General features: G+C 48.7%; 1 protein-coding gene across 4 annotated transcripts; it reads left to right on the forward strand.

Annotated features, from left to right (window-relative positions):
* The first annotated feature begins 1,637 nt into the window (after positions 1-1,637).
* MORF4L1 (mortality factor 4 like 1) lies at positions 1,638-22,158 on the forward strand. 4 transcript variants are annotated; one of them, XM_080808727.1, is made up of 13 exons: positions 1,674-1,900; positions 6,114-6,160; positions 7,793-7,860; positions 12,517-12,603; positions 13,026-13,106; positions 15,793-15,818; positions 16,298-16,386; positions 17,074-17,175; positions 18,322-18,410; positions 19,122-19,294; positions 19,795-19,879; positions 21,419-21,534; positions 21,697-22,158. In XM_080808727.1, exons 1-12 carry the CDS (start codon positions 1,861-1,863, stop codon positions 21,501-21,503), a joined length of 972 nt encoding a protein of 323 aa, XP_080664853.1. In that variant the 5' UTR covers positions 1,674-1,860; the 3' UTR covers positions 21,504-21,534; positions 21,697-22,158. The 4 variants fall into 4 exon arrangements, with proteins under 4 accessions (XP_080664854.1, XP_080664852.1, XP_080664853.1 ...); XM_080808725.1 differs by lacking the exon at positions 21,697-22,158 and adding an exon at positions 10,935-11,051 and having other exon boundaries at positions 1,677-1,900; positions 21,419-21,664; XM_080808726.1 differs by lacking the exon at positions 21,697-22,158 and having other exon boundaries at positions 1,661-1,900; positions 21,419-21,664.
* Positions 22,159-23,511: the final 1,353 nt, after the last annotated feature.

The raw sequence follows: 23,511 nt of genomic DNA on the forward strand, positions 1-23,511 counted from the left end.
GGGGTCCTGGGATGGAGCCCTGCGTCGGGCTTTCTGCTCAGAGGGGAGCCTGCTTCCTCCTCTCTCTCTGCCTGCCTCTCTGCCTACTTGTGATCTCTGTCTGTCAAATAAATGAATAAAATCTTGGAAAAAAAAGTCATTTAATGGATTCAGTTTTGGAAAAAAAAAAAAGCAACAAAAATACAAATATTTTGGGGGCCAGTGAGGAAATCTGGAAAGGGAATGATATGATTTTAGGTACTCACAGGTAAGGTAATTATGTGCGATAATGGTATTTGTGGTCTGTAAGAGTGACTTTCTGTGTTGGAGGGACATACTGAGGAAATCAGGCATGATATGGAATGTATTTTTCTTTCTAGTTTTCTGTACGGTTTTTGTTTGTTTGTTTTTTAAAGAAAGAGAGAGAAAGAGGCGGGGGGGGGGGCGGCGCGCGGAGAGAGGGAGAGAATGTCAAGAATCCTAAGGCTCCACACCAGCACCCACGGCGGGATTGGGGCGTCCACCCCAGGACGCTGAGATTATGACTTGAGCCAAAATCAAGAGCCAGACGCTTAACTGAGTGCCCCACCCAGGCATCCCAAATAAAGTGAGTTTTAAGAGAGATTTTTGTTAATGTGCACTACTCATAACTGCGTACTGTGATGAATTTTTACGAGCGCATTCCTCCCGACCCTGCGGCTTGGTGAGTTTCTACATACGCAGACACCGAGGAACCGCAGCCGAGAAGGACCGAGCACACGTCGGCAGACCCTCCAGCCGCCCCCTCCCACCTCAGGTTCGCCCTCCCCCCATTTCTGGAGGAGGTTCCGCTCCAGGTCCGGTTTCCCGGCCGCAGCTCGCCTTCCGCTGACACCGGGGCGTAGGGGCCGGCCAGCACGGTGGGCACCGGCGGGGACACAGGCTCTCGGAGCCTGTCGGGTGAAGGCCGTCGAACAGGCCCGCGGCCTCCGACTTAGGAATGCCCCCTCCGGGGCCCCCAGACACCACCACCACGTGCGGAGTGGTTTGGGTTGGAGCGGTGGGTTCCCGGCCGTGGCCCTGCAGGAGACCCCAGGTGCCCTCGGTTCGTGGGAGAATCGCGGCGGCGGCGGCGAGTCCCGGACGCGGGAGGCGGACGCAGACGCGACTGCAGGTGTGGGCAGAATCACCCGGCATCGGCTCCGCAGTGTCACGGCACGAGGGACCCGAGGGACACGACCGGGTCCCCACACTTGCGCCCCGCGTGTGACGCTGCCGCGCGGCGGCCTCGGGAACGAGCGGGGGGTGGGGCTGCCGAATCCCCCCCGAGTCCCCCGCGAGCACGGAAGGCAGGGGCGGGGTGCCGGGGCGGGGTGCCGGGGGCGGGGTGCCGGGGCGGGGTGCCGGGGGCGGGCAGCGCGGGGCGCGGGCACGGCCGGGTCCGCGGCGCCCGTGGTCGCGGGGGCGGCTGGGGGGCTGCGGCGGGGGCGGGGCGCCCCCCGCCGCCGGCCGCGCACCCACCCCCGGGTCGCCCGGACGCGGGCGGCCCCGAGGAGCGGGGTGCTGCAGGGGTGCGGGCGGGCGGGGCCGGGCCCTCGCGCGCTCGGCCCCCCGCCCCTCCCCCGCCCCCCGCCCCGGCCCCGCTCGGCCGAACTACCGGTCCCGGCGTGCCCCGGGGCGGCGCGGGCGCAGCGGCGCGTGCGCGGCGGGCGGCCGTTGGCTGGGGCGGCGGCTGCGCGGTCGCGGCGCGGTGAGGTCTGCGGGCGCTGGCAAATCGGGCCCGGGATGTAGAGCCGGCGGAGGCTGACGGCGCGTCTGACGCGGCGCTGGGTGGGGAAGCGAGTAGGGGGCGGTAGTCGGGGGTGGTGGGAGAAGGAGGAGGCGGCGGCGAATCACTTATAAATGGCGCCGAAGCAGGACCCGAAGCCCAAATTCCAGGAGGGTGAGTCCGGGCGGCCGGGGAGAGGCGGCGGGCGGCGCGGGAGCGGGCGGGGGGCGGCCGGGGGCCGGCGGGGCCGGGGGGCGACGCGGGCCGCGGCGGGGGGCGCGGGCAGGGGCTTTGTGCGGAGGGCGCATTGCGGCGGCGGCGGGCAGGGCGCGGCGCGGCGCGGGCGGGGAGGCCGGGGAGCGCCGGGCGCCTCGGGGAAAGCGGGCGCGGGGGCCGCCCATTGTGGGGAGGCGGCGGGCGCGCCATGGCGGCCGCGGGGAGCTGATGTGGCGTGGGGGAGGGGCGGCCGCGCGCGGCGGGGGGGGGGCGCCCGCCGGGCCCGGGACGGCCCCGCGGCCGGCGCCCCGCCCGCCTCGGCCTGAGGGGACGGGGCGCGCCCGGGGCGGGGGGCGGCGGCCTGGCGGGAGTGGGGGCGCCTGGCGGGGCCCCCGCGCGGGGGGAGCGCGCCGCTGCGAAATGGCCGCTGCGAGGCTGCCGCGCCATCATGGCCGCCGGGCCCGGCGTTCGCGCGCGCAGCGCCCCCTCCCGGCGGCCGCGCGGGGGCTTTGTGCGGCCGGCGTCGGCGGGCGGCCTCGGGGCGGGCGGCCTCGGGGCGGGCGCGCGCTCGGGCTGCGCGGCCTCGGGGGTTCGCGGGCGGGCAGGGACCGAGAGTGTGGGGCGGAGCGGAGCGGGCGTCCCCTCGCCGTGTGTCGGGCTTCCCGTAGAGCGCGCGGCGGCGCCGGGGGCCGGGGGCCGGGGGCCGGGGGGCGCGGCGCCCTCGCTCCCGCCTGGACGGCCCGCCGCCGCCCCCCGTGGGTCCGCCGGCCGTGTCAGCCGGACGGCGCGGGCAGTACGCACGGTTCGGGTCGGGGGGCTCGGAAGGGAGGTTTTCTGAGAACAGACGAAGCTGAGTATTTCGGGTACGACCCCCCCCCCCCGTAGTCCCCGCGTGCGCTCTCGTAGCCCCGCGCCGCGGTGTGGGTCCCGCTCCCCGTGACCTCGGAGTCGCGGCGGCGGTGGGATTGGCTCCGGTGGACCGGCAGGTGCGGAGCCCCCACCCCCGGGGCATGACGTCATCGCCCGCGTGTCCGCACGGCGGTCTCGGCGTCGGCTCCGTCGCTGACCCGTGTGCTCCGGGCTCGCCAGCCTGTCGGGGGCCGCGGCACGGAAGGGGGCGCTCGAAGCGGGTGGCCGGGTGCGGAGCAGTCCCGGCGGGCTTTCTGGAGGAAGCGCTTTAGTCGTCCACCAGAGGGGGGTGGGGACGGAGTAGGGGGCGACGGCAGAGGCCCCCGTGCTGCGGGAGCCGGGACTGCGCGGGCCAGAAGCCGCTGGCGTCGGCTCTCGGCCGCTCCAGCTGTGTGTCCGCGGCCGGGCTCGGAGCGCGGGTGCCTGCAAGGACACGGGCAGGAGGGCCTTGGACGCTGCGCGACGGCTGCGCTTCTGTGATGGAGGCAGCGTGGTCGGACGCTCTCTCTCCCCGGTTCCGGGGAACTCGGACCTTTTCCTCCTGCGGTGACGGCTCGGATGTGAGCAGTCTCCGAGGGCCGCCGGTGCGCACGGGGCTGCATCCTTGCCTGGAAGTTCTGTGACGGCGGGGAGTGACCGGCCGGCTGCCCGCGGTCAGGGGCTGGCCAGCTGGTGGTAGTCCAGACCAGTGGGAGCAGGGGGCATTGGAACCTCGTGGGCCCTGCCTGGGAGAGCCTGGACAGAGTACCTTGGTCTTGGGAGCGGAGCAGGGCTCTCCAGGCCGCATCTGACCGCATGCTTCGCTCCTCTGCCCCGTTACAGGGCTGCCCCTTTTTACCGAGCGCAGGCTGTGGGTGTTTGTTCTCCTGGCTCAGGTGCCTCCCGCTCGCTGTGCATCCTTCAGGAGGAGCGGGGTCTGGTAGCTAGAATGGAGGTCGGAGGGCCTTGGCCTCCGTGCAGTTGTCTTTGGCAGAAGGCCATTTTCAGGGGGTCTTTAGTGTTTATTTTTAAGCAGGCTTCATGTTCAGCGTGGAGCCCGCGGTGGGTCTCGATCTGCGACGCTGAAGTCACGAGCTGAGCTGAGATCAAGAGCTGGATGCTTGACCAAACCCGCCACCCAGGTTCCCTTCACCAGTGTCGGAACTGTAGCTGGACGGGGAGGTTAGGGCACGGAGTCCGGCTCTCTGGTGCTGCTGTTGGCGCCGCACCTTGTCTGTATCCCAGGATCTCATTCTTGTCAGAAGTGTCCAGTGATGGCTCCAGCCGGACGCTCTCCTGAGTTCTGGACTTGGCCCCCAGCTGCTTACTAGAGGGCTCCGTTTTGGACAGGCTGCAGCCATTGTCACATAGTCCAAAAAGGGGTCTAAGCCGCCTCCCTCCATTTCCTGTTCTGGTTAACGCCCCCACCAGCCTGGATGTCAGTTTAAACTGCTTTTGCTTGCTTGTCCTTACTCCTCACTGCTTTTGGTTCAGACCCATTTCTCTCCTCACCACGGACTCCCGGGAGAGGTCCTTGACGGGTCTCCCTGCCTGCGGTCTCCATGGGAGGCTCTGCATAGGCCCAGCAGCCTCTGGTGGGCTCTTCAGAGGGGACCACTGCCCACGATGCCGTAGAGAGCTTTGGTGAGCGTTCCTGGGGGTGCTCGTGGATGCGCCTCTGGGAAAGCTGGACAGTCTGCAGTTGTAAAAATTCCAGGCGACTATCGGGCAGATTTGGGAATCCTTCTGACAGGATAAAGTCCAGACTTCATGACGTGACACGTAAGGCGCTCTGTGATCTGTGTAACTCTGATTTCTACTTTTCTGCGTGCGTTCTGTGCCCCAGTGGTGGTGTTGCCTTGTCCTGTCTCTGTGCTTTTGCACCAGTTGTTTCTGTGGTAGCTCGTCACGCACTCCTGTTGCGCGTGAAGATAAAAGGAAATCAGTGGAGAGTGCAGAGCGTTGCTCTCCATTTACAGAACCCCGCTCTAACGGTGCCCCGGTAGGTATGTGAGAGACTGCGTATCGTGTGTCGGAAGCGAAAATACTGATTTGCTTCGGGATAACTTATATTGAAGGTTTGTAAGTTGCCAGTTTATTTATGTAAAAAACTTAAAAAAAATTTTTTTTAAAGATTTTATTTATTGTCGAGAGAGAGAGCGCGCGCGCGTGCACAAGCAGGCAGAGGTGCAGACAGAGGCAGAGAGAGAGAAGCAGGCTCCCCGCTGAGCAAGGAGCTCGGGCCCGCCCGATGCGGGACTCAATCCCGGGACCCCGGGATCATGACCTGAGCCGAAGGCAGTGGCTTGACCAACTGAGCCACCCAAGGCGCCCCTAAAGATTTTTTTTTAAAGATTTAAAAAATTTATTTGACAGAGTGAGAGAGAGAACTACAAGCAGGGGGAGTGGGAGAGGGAGAAGCAGGCTTCCTGCTGAGCAGGGAGCCCCATTTTGGGCTGGATCCCAGGACCCTAGGATCGTGACCTGAGCCACCCAGGTGTCCCAGTTGTCAGTTTTTTTAAAAAGTAGCAGTAATTTTTTAAAATGGTGAAAACTTTATTGCCCTGTGATTTCTTAAGAGTTGAGCGAGGGGCATCTGGTGGCTCAGTGGGCTAAGCATCTGATTTTGGCTCAGGTCATGATCTCAGATTTCTGGGATCAGCCCCTGTCAGGCTCCTCGCTCATTATTCAGCAGGGAGTCTGCTTCTCCCTCTTTCTCTGCCCTTTCCTCTCACTCCTGCTTGTTTTCTTAAATAAATAAACAAAATCTTAAAAAAAAAAAAAAAAAAGGGAGGGGGTGCCTGGGTGGCTCAGTGGGTTAAAGCCTCTGCCTTCGGCTCAGGTCATGATCCCCGGGGTCCTGGGAACCAGCCCCGCATCGGCATCGGGCTCTCTGCTCAGCAGGGAGCCTGCTTCCCCCTCCTCTGCCTCCTTGTGATCTCTGTCTGTCAAATAAATAAAGAAAATCTTTAAAAAAAAAAGCCAAAAAACCAAACTTAAACCCTGCCGAAAGTTAGATATTACAGAATTTTATTGGTTTAGCTGGAAGATAGATGATTTGATGATCTAAGACGGTTGACATTCCAATCGTTTTTTGCTCTCTACAGTGCGTGCTAAGGTGCTTGTTTTGTGGGGCACTGCTGAGGTCGGATCCGAAGTGTTAATCTGGCTCCCGGTTTTGTGAGCAGTATGTGCGAGTCCGGATGTGATGGCTCTCGCGTGCGACCCTTAGCTACGAAGAGCGATTACAATTAACTCAGCATTTTTTTCTTCACTTTTCCAGGTGAGCGAGTGCTGTGCTTTCATGGGCCTCTTCTTTATGAAGCGAAGGTATGACGCCTGTTTTCCTTTGAGAAGTTGGCTGAGATGACTGACGACGTGACTCTCGAGCCTCAGATTTCAGGGGTTGGTGGGAAGATAGGTAGTGGCCGTTGTCGCAGATGAGTAGTCCCTAGAGTCTGGCATCTTCTCTCGCTTGCCGAGTGGGTCAGACGCGGCACTGCCGCCTTGCCGCTCGCCTTGCGACCCGCTGAAGGCCCAGCAGCTGAAGGAGCATTTGAGGGAGAAGGTAAAAGACTAGTTCTTTGTGGGAGCGAGTTGCGTTGTGTAGTTAGTGACTCGTGAGAAGGTGCTGCTGCAGCCGGCTTTGGGTGGAAGTGTGGAAGGCGGAGTGAGCCTGAGCTGGTTGCCTGTGCTAAGATCAGTGTAGTTGTTCCCCGCGTGAGGACGCCTGACTTCCTGGTTGGTGTGTCTGTCAGAGTGTGAATCCCAGGGCTTTCCTCTCCTCTGTGCCAGTGGTGTGCTCCTCTTGTCGAAACCGATTTTACATTCCCCGGCGGTAAATGAGATGAGACCTTCCCCAGTGAAAAGTGTTGCTAGTGTTTTATTGTGGTAACTTCTAGTGCACATACATAGGGTGTAATGGTTGGTAACGCTTGTAGTTATTAAGAACGGTGTACGGAACACGCAGCATTTAGTTCAGTGCGGCTTCTGCAGCATTCCTGGTGAGCATTTGTGTGTGTGAAAGCGGTCCTGACAATCTCGAAGGGCCCTTGTGACCAGATAATAACCACTTGCACTATTTTTCATGTGTTTTGAATACATAGATTAGATGTGTGTTTTTAAAGTTCTGAAATGGCTGAATTTGGATTCATGGAGAATCTGGTAACTTTATGTGCGTGAACATCTCAGTGATGTCATACTGACAGTTTGTAAGTACGCTGTGAGCTCTGTTGGTCATTTCTGTCCCTGAATATCACTTTTGTTGTGTCAACTCCACTGACCTGGCAAGTTTTTTTCCTCTGGCAACAGAGATTCCAGTGAACAATTTTTAAATGGCTGTTGGACTAGCTTAACTGTCCTGGTTCTCTTGGTTTGCCCAAGATAGAGACTTCCATCCTGAGCGGGTAGTGATCGCTCATCATCGTCAATAACTTCTCTATCATGCGTGCTGATTGTTTGGGCGCTTTTAAGAAGAACATAAAATGTTTTTCATCTGTCACTTCACTGGTTGCTAATACTCTGCAGCGAAGCAGTTCATTATCTTCCGTGAGTTAACGACGTCCTTAACGATACGGTATACATGACGTTCTTCAGCTGGATTTGTTTTGACACATGGGACGCTTCTGACTGGTGTACTTTGAGAAAGTGCAGACGTAGCTTTCGTTAGCTCTTCTTGGAGAGCGAATTGAGCCCACTGATGTGAGGGTCAGGGCGGCCTCTTCTGATGGGTTTTCTGCGTTGCTGGACTGGCTCTAGCAGCTGGTGGTTGTGAGCCGTTGTATGACTTGTCTGTGAATGAGCAGCTCCAACACTGGTCGTGACCGACACATCGTGTCCTCGATTTTGGCCACGGAGTTTGAGTGGAGTGTCTGAAAGATTACATAACCTGAAAAGCGTACCAGATGGTCATCTTCTTTTTCAAAACCTATTTCTGAGTGAATTTTTTCTTTTTTATTTCAGTGTGTAAAGGTTGCCATAAAGGACAAACAAGTGAAATACTTTATACATTACAGTGGTTGGAATAAAAAGTGAGTATTAGCATTAGATCTTTAAAAGCAATGTTTTATTTCTAACAAGGTAGCTTGTGTCATGTGTGTCACGAACCCAAGCCTTTCAATTCTCGTATGGTTTTAGCGTAACCTGTGTATGTGTAGGACGAAGACAGTAATAGATTTTAGGCTGCAGAGCCATTTTATTTTAAGTTCTTTGGATTATTTCTCGTGCTGTAGTATAATGTCTAGTAATAGTCAACCAACTACTTTTTTTCCTGGTTTTGGTACATTTTAGGGCGGTTTGTGTTTTTTGCCTTCGCATAAACTCAGTTACTAATTGCAAACAGTTACACTCCGAGCTAGTTGGATTTTTTTGCCTAAAAAAGGAAAACGGATGAGGTTGATTGATGAGGAAGTAGCGACCGACCTGTGTCCTGAACTTTGACAACATAAGTGTTGGCAGAGAGGGATTTCATGTGTTCACTTTTTAGAATATGGTTTAATAAAGATACAAAAATTTAATTACAGAACCTAATTTTTCACCTTGAAGAGTTAGACTTTTTTTTTTTTAAGGAGTGGCGTATCGATTCGCTGCCAGGAGCGGACAGTAGACTGAATATGTTCTAGAATATCTAGCCAGCGGAGCTCTTTTTCAGCGATGACTCTTTCTCCTGGGGACCCACAAGTATCACATCTGATAATTGACTCATTTTTGGTTTTCGACATTGAAGAGTCTGTAATTTTTACTACGAGAGGTTTTAAATTACTTCTATTGGTGGTGGTTTGTCCTTCAAAGATTGCCGGAAAGTAGCTCTTCTGGGGTTGTTTTCTAGCAGCTTTGAAGGTTCTGTATCACGGGAGCCGTGTCCTGGTGCCTGGTTCCCCACGTGAGCCAGCCGTCGGACGCCAGGAGCTCGCTGGCGCTGTGGAAGGAGCTGCTCTCTCTGACTCTCAGCGGCCCTGTGACTTTGGTCTTGTCTAGGTGACCCAGCCCAGTTTTGTTTTTTAGAAAAATTTTTCACAGAATGCTTTTAGCTAAGAAGAAATACCAGATGCTTCACTTTTCTTCCATTAGTATAATTTTAGATTATACACTAAACGTGTAAAAGCACATTCCTTGTGATCCCCCCCTCCCCACTTAGAAATCAAGCTATTTCTAATAATGACAGATAGGATTTTAAATAATAAATTGGGAAAACCATGGAGAAAATTACCCTTCTGTATTGTAGAAGTAAACTGGTTTTAGCAAAAAAAAAATTTTTTTTTTTTTTAATTTTTTAAGCGATTTTAACGGACAGACACAGCGAGAGAGGGAACATAAGCAGGGGGAGTGGGAGAGGGAGAAGCAGGCTTCCCGCTGAGTAGGGAGCCTGACGCGGGACTCCATCCCAGGACTCTGGGATCATGACCTGAGCCGAAGGCAGACCCTTAATGACTGAGCCCCCCAGGTGCCCCGTAAACTGTGATTTTAAGTGTGATTCCTAATATCTGAATCATTTCTAATATGCAGGAAAGTTCATCGTATGGCTCCTGGTGCGTGTTGTAGCTTTCCCTGTTGAGAAAATACTTAAACTGTGCTTCAGTCTCGTATTAGATTCACTATACAGGCGGGCGCTCCGTCAGTGTCGGGTAAAGTTGAGAGCATTACAGTACAAAAAGATTCTCCGTCCTCTCCACACAGTAGAATATCTCATTCGTGCCTGTCGTGTGGGGAAATTGAAGTCTATCCAGAAAATCAAAGAAAAACCACAAATTCATGGCCCAGATGTGCTCCCTTCTCAATTTACACTCATAAATGATTGTTTTAAGATTTCACCTGAATAGCTGTGAACACACAGGTTTTGTGCTTTTTTATGTACAATATTTTGTGTAAAATTATAGGTAGATTTGTATAGCTTAAAGAGTTGGGTTTTGAGAGGCATTTGTAGTTTATAAGAAATTTTGAAAATGCCAAGTGCTTGTATTTCCTGATTCTGCGGTTTTAAGGTAATGTTTTTTCCTTTGTTAGAATTCAGTAACACAAGTAAATGAGAGGCGGCGTAGATTTGTTTTCAGCTAATTTTATGTACTGATTCCTTGGAAGAAGAACTTAAAAATGGCACTAAACATTGGAGATCTCTAATATCTTTTAGGTGTATTGAGGAGATTAATGAACAAAGGTGTATTTTTTGTAGGTGATTTTGGAATATAGATCAATATGCATAACTGTGGAAAATTGGATCTTAGTATTTAGAGAAGCCTTTAAATAAACCCATTTTGAAATGGGGGAAGAGTTACGCAAATGCCCAACAAGTGTGTTATGTTTCTGTTTAGTACTGTGTGAGTAATGCCACAGATCACTGGAATTGTGGGAATTAGTGACAAGCTACCTTTAGAAAATTCTGAACTTAGACTTGTGACTCAGGAAAATTTTGAACGTCTGGCCTTCAGTTACTGCCCTAGTAGGGATGTTCCTCAGCAAAAGGTATTTCATCTTCCTGTGGTTCAGCAAGGGTTTTCTGCTTGTGATACATAAAGGAAACTCTGGAATTGATTTGTTTTCTGTTATTTTTTAATTTTTAAACCTTTTTTTAAGTAAATACTATGCCCAGTCCGGGGCGTGAACTCAGGACCTGGAGAGCAGGAGTTGCTCTGCTGACTGAGCCGGCCGGGTGCCCCTTGATTCGGTTTTTAGATCGAAGTGTTTATTTAGATCTATTTTGTATTAGAGTGGGAAGGCATTTTCAGTGGTCTAAAGTGGAACTTTGTGGTAAATTAAGATTGACAGCCCCCCTTCATTTAGAGAGAATGGAAATAGATAAAAGTCGACGTGTAAGTAAAAGTAAGATTCTCATTTTGAAAATGGTTTGTCAAATACCTCATCTTCAGAAAGTCATACAGCAGAAACCCAGTCTCCAAATTGGAGTTTTTTAAACCTTAGTAACTATATACATATTTTCAGAAGCACAATATATTATAGAAATAATATACTTCTAAATTTTCAAAGACCTTATTGGAACTTGTTGACACAGACATTTAAATATTCCATTTGTAAATAAATCTTAATAAAGCTTAAGCTAAATTCTGCACCTAGTTACTGAGATTACTTTGTACTGTGCTGTCTGTATCAGAAGTGCTGTGAGGCCCAGGCGCTCTGAGAAAGCTTTGAAGACACGTGAGGATATTGTAGCCCTTTTTCCTGTTCCTGAAGGAGCTCCCTCAGTACACCACCCCCTCCTGACCTCTAGGTAAATGCATGTTTTAAAGTTTTCTCTAGGAAATCATGTTGAGGATTGCGCTTTAATTACTTATTCTCCTTTGGCTATCTTATGTAAGAGGTCAGAGGGGGGATATCATTAAATAAAAGATTTTGCTTTGAAATACATCTAGTTGTGTCACTAAAGGAGCTCCCTCGGCAGGAGGAAAGAATCACTTTGCATGAATAGTTCAGCGTTCCCTATGAAATACCTCGTTTCTGATTTCCCCTTTGGAGAAAAATTGCATCAGAAATCTTGAAGGAGCTTTTCTAAGTGCCAGAATGCTGAAGCAACTAGATTTTTTTTTTTCTTTCAAAGATTTTATTTATTTATTTGACAGAGGAAGATCACAAGTAGGCAGAGAGGCAGGCAGGGAGATGGGGTGGGATGGGGGGGAGGCAGGCTCCCTGCTGAGCAGAGAGCCAGATGCTGGGCTTGATCCCAGGACCCCGAGATCATGACCTGAGCCGAAGGCAGAGGCTTAACCCATTGAGACACCCAGGTGCCCCTAGATTTTTTTTTTTTTTAAGATTTTATTTATTTGAGAGGGATCACAAGCAGGGGGAGCGGCAAGCAGAGGGAGAGGGAGAAGCAGACCCCCACTGAACAGGAACCCGATGCAGAACTCAATCCCAGGACCGTGGGGTCGTGACCTGAGCCGAAGGTAGATGCTTCACTGACTGAATCACCCAGGTGCCCACAACTGGATACTTTTAAAGAGTGGTTGGTTCTCCCTTTTGATGTTTAAAGCTATCTTCCTGGTTATGTCTTGGAAGTTAGTGCCTGCATTTGTGAGTGAAGGTTGAGGATGTTGCAGTCTGATAAACTGTTGGGTAATGGTTTGATCTGCGGACTTAGCTGAGCTGGTCCGGATGGTGTTTGAGCGTGCTGGACCTAATCGTGTTCCTGACCAGCCTTGAGTGTGTCTCACGTGTCAGACTCCTGTTTTACACGTACTGTTTAATTTTTATAACCGTTCCATAAAGGCAGGTGCAGTTACACCCGTTTTACAGGTGATGAAAGTAATGCATAGCTGGTTTTGTAACTTTTGTAAGTTTTTGTAGCTTACGTCCCATATTACTAGCTTTTGACGGACTCTTTCTCTTTTTCGGGAGTTAAAGTTCTTCAGGATCTCTTTACTCTGTAAGGGTAGTTGCTTAGGGACGCTTCGATTAATTGCCATGCTCCTAAGTCATTTGAAGAAGGGTTTGAATAACGTGCTTTTGTGATTAATCTGGCAGCTACGATTTGGAATGCAGCTTTTGAGGGTATGAAAAGTTTCTTCCTTTACAGAACAGATACTCATTTGAAAATGGATTTGTAGTCTTAGTAAATTAAATTTCATCAGAGAAATCCAAAGTCTTACCTCTTGGATCTCTGAAAAGTAATTGGTGGACAAAGTCTGAAGAGTGGTAAAAATAACTTTGAATGGTAATTTCACTTTTGTCTATTTCAGTTGGGATGAATGGGTGCCAGAAAGCAGAGTGCTCAAATACGTGGATACCAACCTGCAGAAACAGCGGGAACTCCAAAAAGCCAACCAGTAAGTTTGTTTCGTAGCAGGCGAATGAGGAGAAATGTCTGTAAATTAATTTTGGAAAATGGAATGAACAGTAGGAATTATGTTGGCCTCTTGCCTACAGAATGATTCTCGGTACTTGTCAGGCTGCTGTGTTGGGGCTTTAAACGTCAAGTAATCAGAAGCCTTTCCTAGAAAAAGGAAGTAGATATCTGTCATTTCTTGAGTCTGTCCATAGTGGTCATAGAAAACAGGGGGATGTTGTTGGAAATTCCTGTGGTTGCAAACGCATGTGATCTTAGCTCTCGGGCTCTGTGGGAGTTACACTTGGGAAGGGGGCGTGGGACCTCTGTTTGCATATAAATTTCAAATGGAATTGAGCTCGGACAATTTATTTTTCCACGTAAGGGCTCATTTAATGACAACCGTTGAAATTATTTTTGAAGGGAGCAGTATGCAGAGGGGAAGATGAGAGGGGCTGCCCCGGGAAAGAAGACATCTGGTCTGCAACAGAAGAATGTTGAAGTGTAAGAAGCTCCGTCTTTGTTTCAATTTTGCATATCGTTCTACAAGTGAAATTCAAACTTGGTACTTACCATGTGTTAGGATTTATCGAAAATGGAAACTAGAACATTTTAACTTGAAAACGCCAGTGAGACACCCATTCTCAAGTGTTGGGTTGTTGAAAGTACGTAATTATATACTCTTCAATCTCCCCTAGCAGCGTTTTTTACTACCTCACCCCCCGTTTTATAAAATTCACCATTTAACTCACTTTTAAAATATGATCTATTGAAGAAAAGTTTGTTTCTCCTCAGAATTACATTGTATTGCTTTAGAGTTAGTGATCTGACTTTACTACCTAACCATGAGATGCTAGTCGTGACGGTAACTAGGCATTTTGAAGGTTGACCTTTGTTGAGGCAGTAATTGGTAGCCAGAGTGGGTGTGCCACTGAGGGCCGCCGTAGCTTTTGTTAAAAAGCAGTAACAAATGGGGCGCCTGGGTGGCTCAGTGGGTTAAAGCCTCTTTTGAGGGATCTTGGGTCTTTTGGGTCTTCCTTGTCTTTAGGTGGGATATGTTCTAGGCTCATCTGGTACATTTTCTGCCCTAAGACAAGGAACCTCCTTTTTCTCCCAACAGTTTTATTAGTGGGAAAGAAGACGTTTTGTGGAGATTATAACTGAGTGGTTAGAGAAAACACCAAGTAATTTTATGTACCGCTCTTCCCGGGTGGAATAGCGAGTATATTTTAAAGTAAAAATAGTAATTCAACCAAGGAATATTTTTCCCCCATTCCTTTCATTTTGGATCGAGGTTTGGATGTAATTTTCAATGTTCGGTTTTATCCTACTCAGTCTTTCGGTTTCAGTAATTGTTCTTTCTTTGAATATGTGTAAACACAAATGCATCTGGTTAGAAAATAGAACCAGATTTACCTTGGCTTTGTTGACATCTCGGTCCTTCAGTTTGGGTGCCCATCTTTCTGAGCTGGTGGTGGATACGTGCGATGTGTGTTAGCACCTCGGCTCCAGAACGCTGTGCTTTGGTTCATTATTTAGTGGAATGACTTTTTTTTTTTTTTTTTTTTAAAAGCTTTTTTTTTTTTTTAAAGATTTTATTTATTTGACAGAGAGAGATCACAAGTAAGCAGAGAGAGAGAGAGAGAGAGAGAGAGGGAGAGAGAGGGAAGCAGGCTCCCTGCTGAGCAGAGAGCCAGATGCGGGACTCGATCCCAGGACCCTGAGATCATGACCTGAGCCGAAGGCAGCAGCTTAACCCACTGAGCCACCCAGGTGCCCCATGGAATGACTTTTTTAAAAAAAGATTTTATTTATTTATTTGACAGAGATCACAAGTAGGCAGAGAGGCAGGCAGAGAGAGCGGAGGGGTGGGGGAGCAGGCTCCCCGCCGAGCAGAGAGCCCGATGCGGGGCTCGATCCCAGGACCCTAAGATCATGACCTGAGCCGAAGGCAGAGGCCCAACCCCCTGAGCCACCCAGGTGCCTCCAGTTACTCTTTTTTTTTTTTCCCCCCCCAGTTACTCTTTAAATTGAATCTAACAGCTAGTATTTTGACTATATGATATGTAGTCATGGGTTAGAGAAAGGACCACAAACAATACCAGCAGTTTGCTGTAGGAAATGGGCTGCATAGTTGGAGAAACTGGCTTGTTTGTTTAATTAACGTAAGCAAGAAGGTTGAAGCAAGAATGTCTGTGAGTCTTTACTGCTGTGATTCACTGAAGTGTAGTTTATAGATTTCAGAGTTAGGGTCAGTTGTCAGTGTTTTTTCTTTAATTTTGTGGTATAGAATGAGTGGGTAAGGAATGAACGTGTCAGGGCTCTAGGTTTCTTTTGGTCCCTACCTGTTCTTGACACATATCAGTAAAAGTTCATGGTTTAATCTGACCCAGAAATACTGCCCCAACAAGTACTTGTGTTCTAGGAATTAAACTTGGGGAAACAGGAAAAAAAAACCTGTACTTTTGGATGGCCAGACTTTTTGTGCTTACACGTGAACATAAAGTGAATTTGAGTTGTAAAATGAACCCCATGCTCTAAATTAGATCAGTACAGTTAATAACGTTTATAAATGTTTTTTAAAGTGGGAGAGTCAGCCTCCTGTAGTGTTCTGGTTTGGTTCCACGGTTTCCTTGTCCTCTATTATAAATAGTCGTGTATGAAATTAAAATGAGTAATTGCTGTTTGCTAGTTTGTAAATGGACAGGAGTTAAATTGCAATTTGAGATGATGACCAAGAGGAAGGAGAGGAAGCTCTGTTCTGTGTAGGGGAAGAACGGAGGAGGGAATATCCAGTGGAGAAGAGGACAGGACAACAGTGGCCGGTGAGGGCGGGACGCACACGTTTGTCAGCAGAGTTGTCTGGTGCCTAGCTCACGGGGATACTTTAACTTGCGGAACTGTGGGTAGAACTTGTTCTTATAAACTACATATCATACGCAGTGGATTTGTAAATTAATAATATCCTTGGAGTCTGCCAGCGTGATTTGGTTTATTTTTGTACTCTGTGGAGGGAGGTGTGCATGTAGCCAGCCATCAGTGAAAGTTCTTGTCTGAGCAGGGAGCGGTTCACAGCCTGGTCTTACCATCTAAGGTGGTATTTCTCTGTGAACTTAAACCTGGTAAAAGGGAACTTCTACTAGCAGTAATCACTTTTTTTTCTTTCTTTTTTCTCCCATTCTCCTTTTAGGAAAACCAAAAAGAACAAACAGAAAAGTAAGAATATTAAATTTGTTAAAATTCATTATTTTATCTTTATAGCATTTGCAGTTTGAAATTAGTGTTAAATGTTAAAGTTTACAGAGTTTTCAGAGTAAGCATGTATTTGTTGGTCACGTCAAAGCTGAGTCACAGCAGCATTCTCGAGTCCCGTACATCGTAGTGTGGTTCCGGGGGACTACAGACCCAGCTCTGATACTGTTTTTACCATAGAGGAGCCTGTGGCATGTTTAGTCTTGATTGAGGAGATAATATTTTTTTTAATAAATGTAAGATATTGTGAAATGTTGCCTTACGCTAAATGTTTGGTAGAACTGTTTGTAAGCTATTTGTGGTGGGACTGCGATTCTTTGTGGCAGATTTGAGTAACTCCTGTGTAATGGGCAAGTGGGAACCCCGGGGGTTCAGACTGTTTTCCTTACGAGTTTCTCCTCTGTTAAGCTGAAAATCTCCCACTTTCTCCCAAACTTGTGCAGCACCCGGAAATGGGGATGGCGGCAGCACCAGTGAGACCCCGCCGCCACCCCGCAAGAAGAGGGCCCGCGTGGACCCCACCGTGGAGAGCGTGAGTAGTGCCTTACCTTCGTAAGTCACGTGTTAGTGTAGTACTTTGTGCAGAAAACAAGCAGAACTTGAGTTTTCATGAGTTCAGAATTTCTGTGAGTGAGAAAATCATTCCTGATTTCCAAAGTTATGAATTTGGAAGTAGGGCTTTAATTTAATTTTAATGTAACAGTTTTACATTTCTGACGTCGAGGTTAGGAAATGGGTGTGCTTAGAGTGGCGCGTTCTCAGAATAGACACCTTTGTGGGGGTTATTAAAGACTTCATTAGGAGTTAGTACGTTTAGTTTTACGTATTAAGTTCAAGGTGGTCATATTTGGAACAGTCCTTAGATATTGACAATAGACGGGAAATACTTGTGAATGTAAATACGGCGTGTAACATAAACACGAAAGTACCACGCGAGAGTGCGCCGAGTGCGAGCGCTCACTTGCGGCAGAGAAAGTGCGCTGAGGAAGTGGTGCCTTTGCACGAAAAGGCACCGAGTAGACCCAGTTACCTGTGAGGGCGAGATGCTCTCCTCCCAGCAGACTAGCACTAGGGGTTTCGTTTATGAATTTCTGAACGGCAGCTCCGCGGTCCGTCTGGGTACTTTATTGGTGCCTCTAAAGGTGGAGAAGAGCCCTGAATTGTAGTTTGTGTTCACGGGAACAGGTGAGTCTTTAATGCCGTGCCCCTTTCTGTCCAGGAGGAAACCTTCATGAACAGAGTTGAAGTGAAAGTGAAGATTCCCGAGGAGCTCAAACCGTGGCTTGTCGATGACTGGGACTTGATTACCCGACAAAAACAGGTACCTTGAAAGGGACTCAGATTGTCCTCTGTAGATGTTCTTGACAGTGTGGAAAACAGTTTGGAGAAAAAAATTGTACAGACTTGCCTGTTGAAGGGATGTGTCCGAGGAGCGTTACTGTAATTCCGAGACGGAACTGTGTGATGACTGAAGGCATCACTTGTGGAGGAGTAAAACTGAGTACATACGTAAAAGTCCCTTGAGTTTACAGTGAGAAGGGGTGGCCAGAACTCCATTTTGGAGGTTGCTGGGGTAGGAAATCATTCTGAAAATTGATAAAGACGAAGAAGAAGCCTATGTTTCCTGTTCTGTCATTGAAGATTCCGTCGCGGGGTGTTGCTACTGGCGGCACGTACCGGGAAGCGCGTAACGCCTCCTGCAAGGTATTCGTGCTTTCCTTCGGTTCGAGGAACCTGACTCTCCTCCAGCTCCAGGTCTGGGGACTCGTGTGAAGGAAATAGGGGCGTTATGACGTACAGGTGTGACCTCGGCAGGTGCTGCCATCAGCCATCAAATCCAGAACGAGGAGCCGCGTTCTTAGAACAGATGGCACGGGCAGGAATGGGGGGCGAGAAGTGTGACTGCCTGGGGCTCGGGTTCTAGACAAAAACAGACGGACCTCATTTGGTCCTTGATTTGGCTCTTGAGCTGAACTGCTGGCCTCACCAGTTACCGAGTTCGGACGGGTTCCTCGGCCCTTCTGTGCTCTGTGTCCACCTCCCACGACTGACGTGATGAGGATGAAAAGCGATTTCGCGTGTGCTTCCTGCAGGGTCTGGTGCGTGACCCGCATAGAGTAAATCATGTCGGTGTCAGGGACGTGTATTTCTGCATTTCTCTGTGGCACATTCCATAGACCGAATGGAAGGAATGTGTGTCTGGCAGATGACCGGCCTTTAGAGCCATGACAGCTAGCGTGGTGGCCGCTAGTCCCGCTTGGCTACGTACTTGAAATGACTAAAACAAGATTTTTGTTAGTTCCCCAGCCACATTAGCCCATGTTGTAAGTGCTGAACCGTGCCATTTCCTATTTCGTAACTGTTAGGTGGTCTTTTGTTGCATTAAAGCTTTTCAGTGTAATTTAAAAAAAAAAAAAAAAGAAAAAAAAGAATACTATGTTATTCAAGTGTGGTTTTGTTTTCGTAGCTCTTTTATCTCCCTGCCAAGAAGAATGTGGATTCTATTCTAGAGGATTATGCAAATTACAAGAAATCTCGAGGAAACACAGATAATAAGTAAGAATACATAAATTTTTTAAGTATACACAGAGATATTTTTCTTTTAAGCATTTTTATTTCCAAATAAATCCTCTGAAATGGCCATTTACTCTTAAAAACAATGCCATCAGAAACCAGCAAAGTAGCATTTCATTGCTTTGACGTGGAGTTTGGTTGGCAAACGCTTTCTTTGTGGGCCAGACGGTAAATGTTTTAGGTAAAATTGAAGCTATTATGTATGAGTACATACATAACCATGTAAAATACAGTTGCTTGAGAATGTTTTTTAAAAACCGTTCTTAGCTCGAGGGCCGTAGTTTGCTTATCACTGGTTTATTTTTGGAATTGATTTTTCTTGTTCTTTTGTTTAAATCCCTTTAAAAAATTTTGTTAGTTAAAAGTTCATTGCCATTAGTTCAACCTTCAGTTCTAGTCCCTTGCTCTTAACACTGGTTGAATTAATCCCCATTTTTCAATTCTTTTCAGTGACTTTTTTTTTTTTTAATTAAAGATTTTATCTATTTGACAGATCACAATTAGGCAGAGAGGCGGGCGGGGGGCGGGGGATGGGAAGCAGGCTCCCTGCAGAGCAGGGAGCCAGACTCGGGCCTCGATCCCAGGACCCCGAAATCATGATCTGAGGCGAAGATAGAGGCTGTAACCCACTGAGCCACCCAGGCGCCCCTCAGTGACCTGCTTTGAAAGTAAATATTTTTGTCTTTGTGTCAGGGAGTATGCTGTTAATGAGGTTGTGGCCGGAATAAAGGAATACTTCAACGTGATGTTGGGCACTCAGCTCCTGTACAAATTTGAGAGACCACAGTATGCCGAGATCCTTGCCGACCACCCGGACGCGCCCATGTCCCAGGTGTACGGGGCACCGCATCTACTGAGATTATTTGGTAAGGTCCTGTTGAGGAAAAAAATTTACTTTTTATACGTTGGTTTTTTATTTCTTATCTTTCTTTTCTAAAGATTTTATTTGAGAGTAACAAGTGGTGGGAAGGGGCAGAAGGAAGGAAGAGAGTGCGAGAGGGAAGCAGGCTCCCCGCCAAGCAGAGAGCCCGATGTGGGACTCGATCCCAGGACCCTGGGATCAAGACCTGAGCCGAAGGCAGGGGCTTAACCCATTGAGCCACCCAGGCGCCCCTGTCCTTGGGGTTTTTAATATTTTTTGTCTTTCGTAATTGACATCAAGGGTAACAGAAAATAAAATTATAGAACATTCCATTTCAGTTGAACTTTTTATCTAAAATATTAACAAATCTGTTTAAAAGTGAAGAGTTTCTAAAATCACGTATTTTAAAGGAATCAGTGATTGTGTTTGTTGCCCACATAATAAAAATAATGCTTCTAGTACTGTCTCTTGTGTAACCTCGACTACATTATTTTGTTTACACAGTACGGATTGGAGCGATGTTGGCCTATACTCCTCTGGATGAGAAGAGCCTTGCATTGTTGCTAAATTATCTTCATGACTTCCTAAAGTAAGTGTAAGGGTATGCTTGAAATTAAAAACGTGAATTAGCACAGTGCACCGGAAATCACTGGTCCATCGGCACTGTAGATGGGACGAGCGAGAACCACATGTGCTGCGCGGGAGTGGGGAGGAGAGTGCCGTTGCGGACTGTCGCAGGTGCTGGCGCGGCGTCTGACGGGAGCAGCTGGCTAGGAGGCTTCTGGAAGGAGACAAAATGTGATGCACACTTTATTCACAGACCAGAATTCTAGATGAATCGAAAGCATAAATCTAAAATGGAAACTGTTAAGATAATGATGGAAAAATGATAATATTTTCATTATTTTTAGCGTGAGAAAGAAAGTTCTTTCTAAATACCCAAACAGTAGAGGAAATAATCATCTTGACTGTGTAAAAAGTTAAAATCCTGTGATTAGAAGTGGTAACACAGAAAGAAATCGTAACACGGAAGAGTTGTGATCACGGTGAGTGAAGCAGGGACAGCTGGCACAGTGGTCTCCCACAGCAGTGGTAGCTCGGGGGCCTACCGAAACTGTGTGCAGGGCTCCCACGGTCGGGGGGTCTCTGTCGTGCTGGCTGAGATGAACCGGACTGCAGAGCTGGGCAAGAGGGCGGCTCTGCTCTTGGCAGCTTTTTAGAGGGCATTTCAGCAGTGCCTGTTGAAAGTTCACATGTGCTTCCCTCGGGCCAGAACTGACCCCGTAGGTATGTGAAAGTGCACAGAGATTTCCCGATGCACGCAGGTGTGAGATACACACACACAGCTGCCGCTCTGAGTATCCCGACGGGGAAGCTGTCCCCGTTGTGGCAGCTGAAAACAGCCGTGCTGCCGGAACAGTGGGTGTGTGAGTCCCCTCGTTTGTGCAGAGGCATTTGTACTCTTTGGAAAAGATCTAGAAAAGCGTGGATCCTACCGAATAGTGGATTTGTTCCTGGGCACTGTTCTGGGAGGAAAGGTTGCAGTGGTCAGTTTCTACTTTGTTTCTGTATTTGAATTTTCTTAGAGCGATAACCCCGTGTTTTCTCATCTCAAGACTGCAGCACGTGCCTGGAGAGGGATATGGCGTTCGAGTCCTCACCCTTCAGATGACGAGGGTCCTCTCTGCCTGGACTTACTGTGAACTCACACAGTGTCATGACACTGAACCTTCAGTGCAGGGACCGTTTGGATATTTTATGGCGGTTGCAGTTTCTGAATCTGTATTTCATACAACGGGTTTCAAAGAGCTAAAGAAAACACTAGAAGTTCCTTTAGGGTGCAACATCTGTTTCCTAAACACAGTCCCAGCTCTTAGGGTGGTCTTGTGAAGACAGCTGTTCTTGACTGTTCCGAAATGCAGTGACTGGGGCTTTCTCGTCCTTCCGCAGCACTGTCTGGTGTGTGTGGCCCCGTGTATCTGAGTTGTGGTGACGGTGTTTTACCGTGAGGCTGCCTTTATTTTATAGTCTCTTTTCAGAGGAACTGTTCGGTGCGGCTTCTGTGCCCTGATTTAGATCGAGGTAGGCTTCTCCTTCGTTTTTGTAATGACTCCCGTTTTGTTTTTAGATACCTGGCAAAGAATTCGGCCGCCTTGTTTAGTGCCAGCGATTACGAAGTGGCGCCCCCTGAGTACCACCGGAAGGCCGTGTGAGGCCGGCGGCCCGCACTTCGTCTGGATCTCTGTAAACACAGTTTGTTTAGTCCTTCTCTTGTACAAATGATGTACTTTGAAAATGTTAGTGTACAACAGAGTTGATGTTTGTTTTCTGTTTGACCTTAAACAGAGAAAAATAAAAGGGGTTACAGCTCCTTTTTTCTTTTCTTTTCTTTTTTTCATTTCAAAGTTGCTACCAGTGTATTCAGTGACGGACAACGGAGAGACATACTGTAGCCTGTTCTATTGCCTAGTCGACAAAGCTGCTTTGAATGCTGGTGGTTCTATTCCTTTGACACTACGCACTTTTATAATATGTGTTAATGCTCTATGACAAATGCTCTGATTCCTAGTGCCAAAGGTTCAATTCAGTGTATATAACTGAACACGCTCATCCGTTTGTGCTTTTTTTTTTATGGTGCTTAAAGTAAAGAGCCCGTCCTTTGCAGGCCATCCATGTTGTTCTTAGGCATTTTATCTTCGCTCAGATTGTTGAAGAATGGTGGCTTGTTTCATGGTTTTTGTATTTGTGTCTAATGCACGTTATAACATAATAGACGCAATGCATTGTGTAGCTACAGTTTTCTGGAAAAGTCAATCTTTTAGGAATTGTTTTTCAGATCTTCAATAAATTTTTTCTTTAAATTTCAAAGAGCAATGTGCTTGTGTGGATGCATTTTGAAACCTTTTCGTGTCGAGACAATGATTTTTCAGGGAGGTGTGTAATTTTCTTGTTTGGCCTTTATGGAAGGAGGTGGGTGTCTTCAGCATCAACCCCTAACCCTCTCATCCTTGGCAGCTGGCTCCTGAGTTGTGGCCGAGTAGTTAGAGACCCACAGAACTGTTTCTCTACTTTTCCTGGATGATTCCTATACTGCTGTGACCCCTAGTTGTCTAATTATTGTAACATGTTTACATCAACACAATGCCTGAAATCCAGGGTTTTCTTTTCTTTTTTCTTTTTTTTAAAGAAAAATTTGAATTTATTTGGCACACAGATCACAATTAGGCAGAGAGGCAGGCAGAGAGAGGAAGGGAAGCAGGCTCCCCGCTGAGCAGAGAGCCCGATGTGGGGCTCGATCCCAGGACCCTGAGATCATGACCTGAGCATAAGGCAGAGGCTTAATTAACCCACTGAGCCCCCCCCCCCCCCAGGCGGCCCCAGGGTTTTCTTAAGTATTCATTAACCTCTACCCTCCCGTTGTGAAGAGAGCGTTGACAGGTTTGCTTGATGATACTGAGGCAGTAGTCTTCTCTGGACTGTAAATGTATTCAGTGTCTGTGAGTAGGTTTGCATCCAGTAGTGATCTTGGCGCGGCTCCGGAACAGGACGTGCAGGCATGAGAGGAGCTGGAGTCGGACGTAGTCAGGATGGTCCTGAGCAGATGGTTCTGCTGCGCTGATGTTTACCAAAAAATGAAATTGGATTAATGTTAAAGTCTTTAATCGAGGTATAATTGGCATAAAACATTAGTTTTACATGTGCAACATAACGATTCTGTATTTGTGTTTATTATACAATGACCATCCATCACGATGGGTGGTTATATGAACTTTTTTTAAAGATTTTTATTTATTTAGAATTTTTTTTAAGACTTTATTTATTTACTTGACAGATCACAAGTAGGCAGAGAGGCAGGCAGAGAGAGGGGAAAGCAGGCTCCCCGCTAAGCAGAGAGCCCAATGTGGGGCTCGATCCCAGGACCCTGAGATCATGACCTGCGCCGAAGGCAGAGGCTTAGCCCGCTGAGCCACCCAGGCGCCCCATGTCAACTTTTTAAAAACATTTTGTTTTTAAAACAAAGTGTGAGCTTTGTGGGGAGCAGAGAGGGAGGCAGAGGGAGAATCCCAAGCGAACTCCCTGCTGAGCAGGGAGCCTGATGCGGGGCTTGCTCTCACGACGTCAAGATCAGGGCCTGAGCTGAAACCAAGGGTTGGGCACTTAACGGACTGAGCCCCCAGGTGGCCCAGTGATGTGTGTGGTTTTTTTTTTTTTTTGAAGATT

The sequence above is a fragment of the Martes martes genome (assembly GCF_963455335.1).
Source record: "Martes martes genome assembly, chromosome: 7".
NCBI classification, from domain to species: Eukaryota; Metazoa; Chordata; class Mammalia; order Carnivora; family Mustelidae; genus Martes; species Martes martes.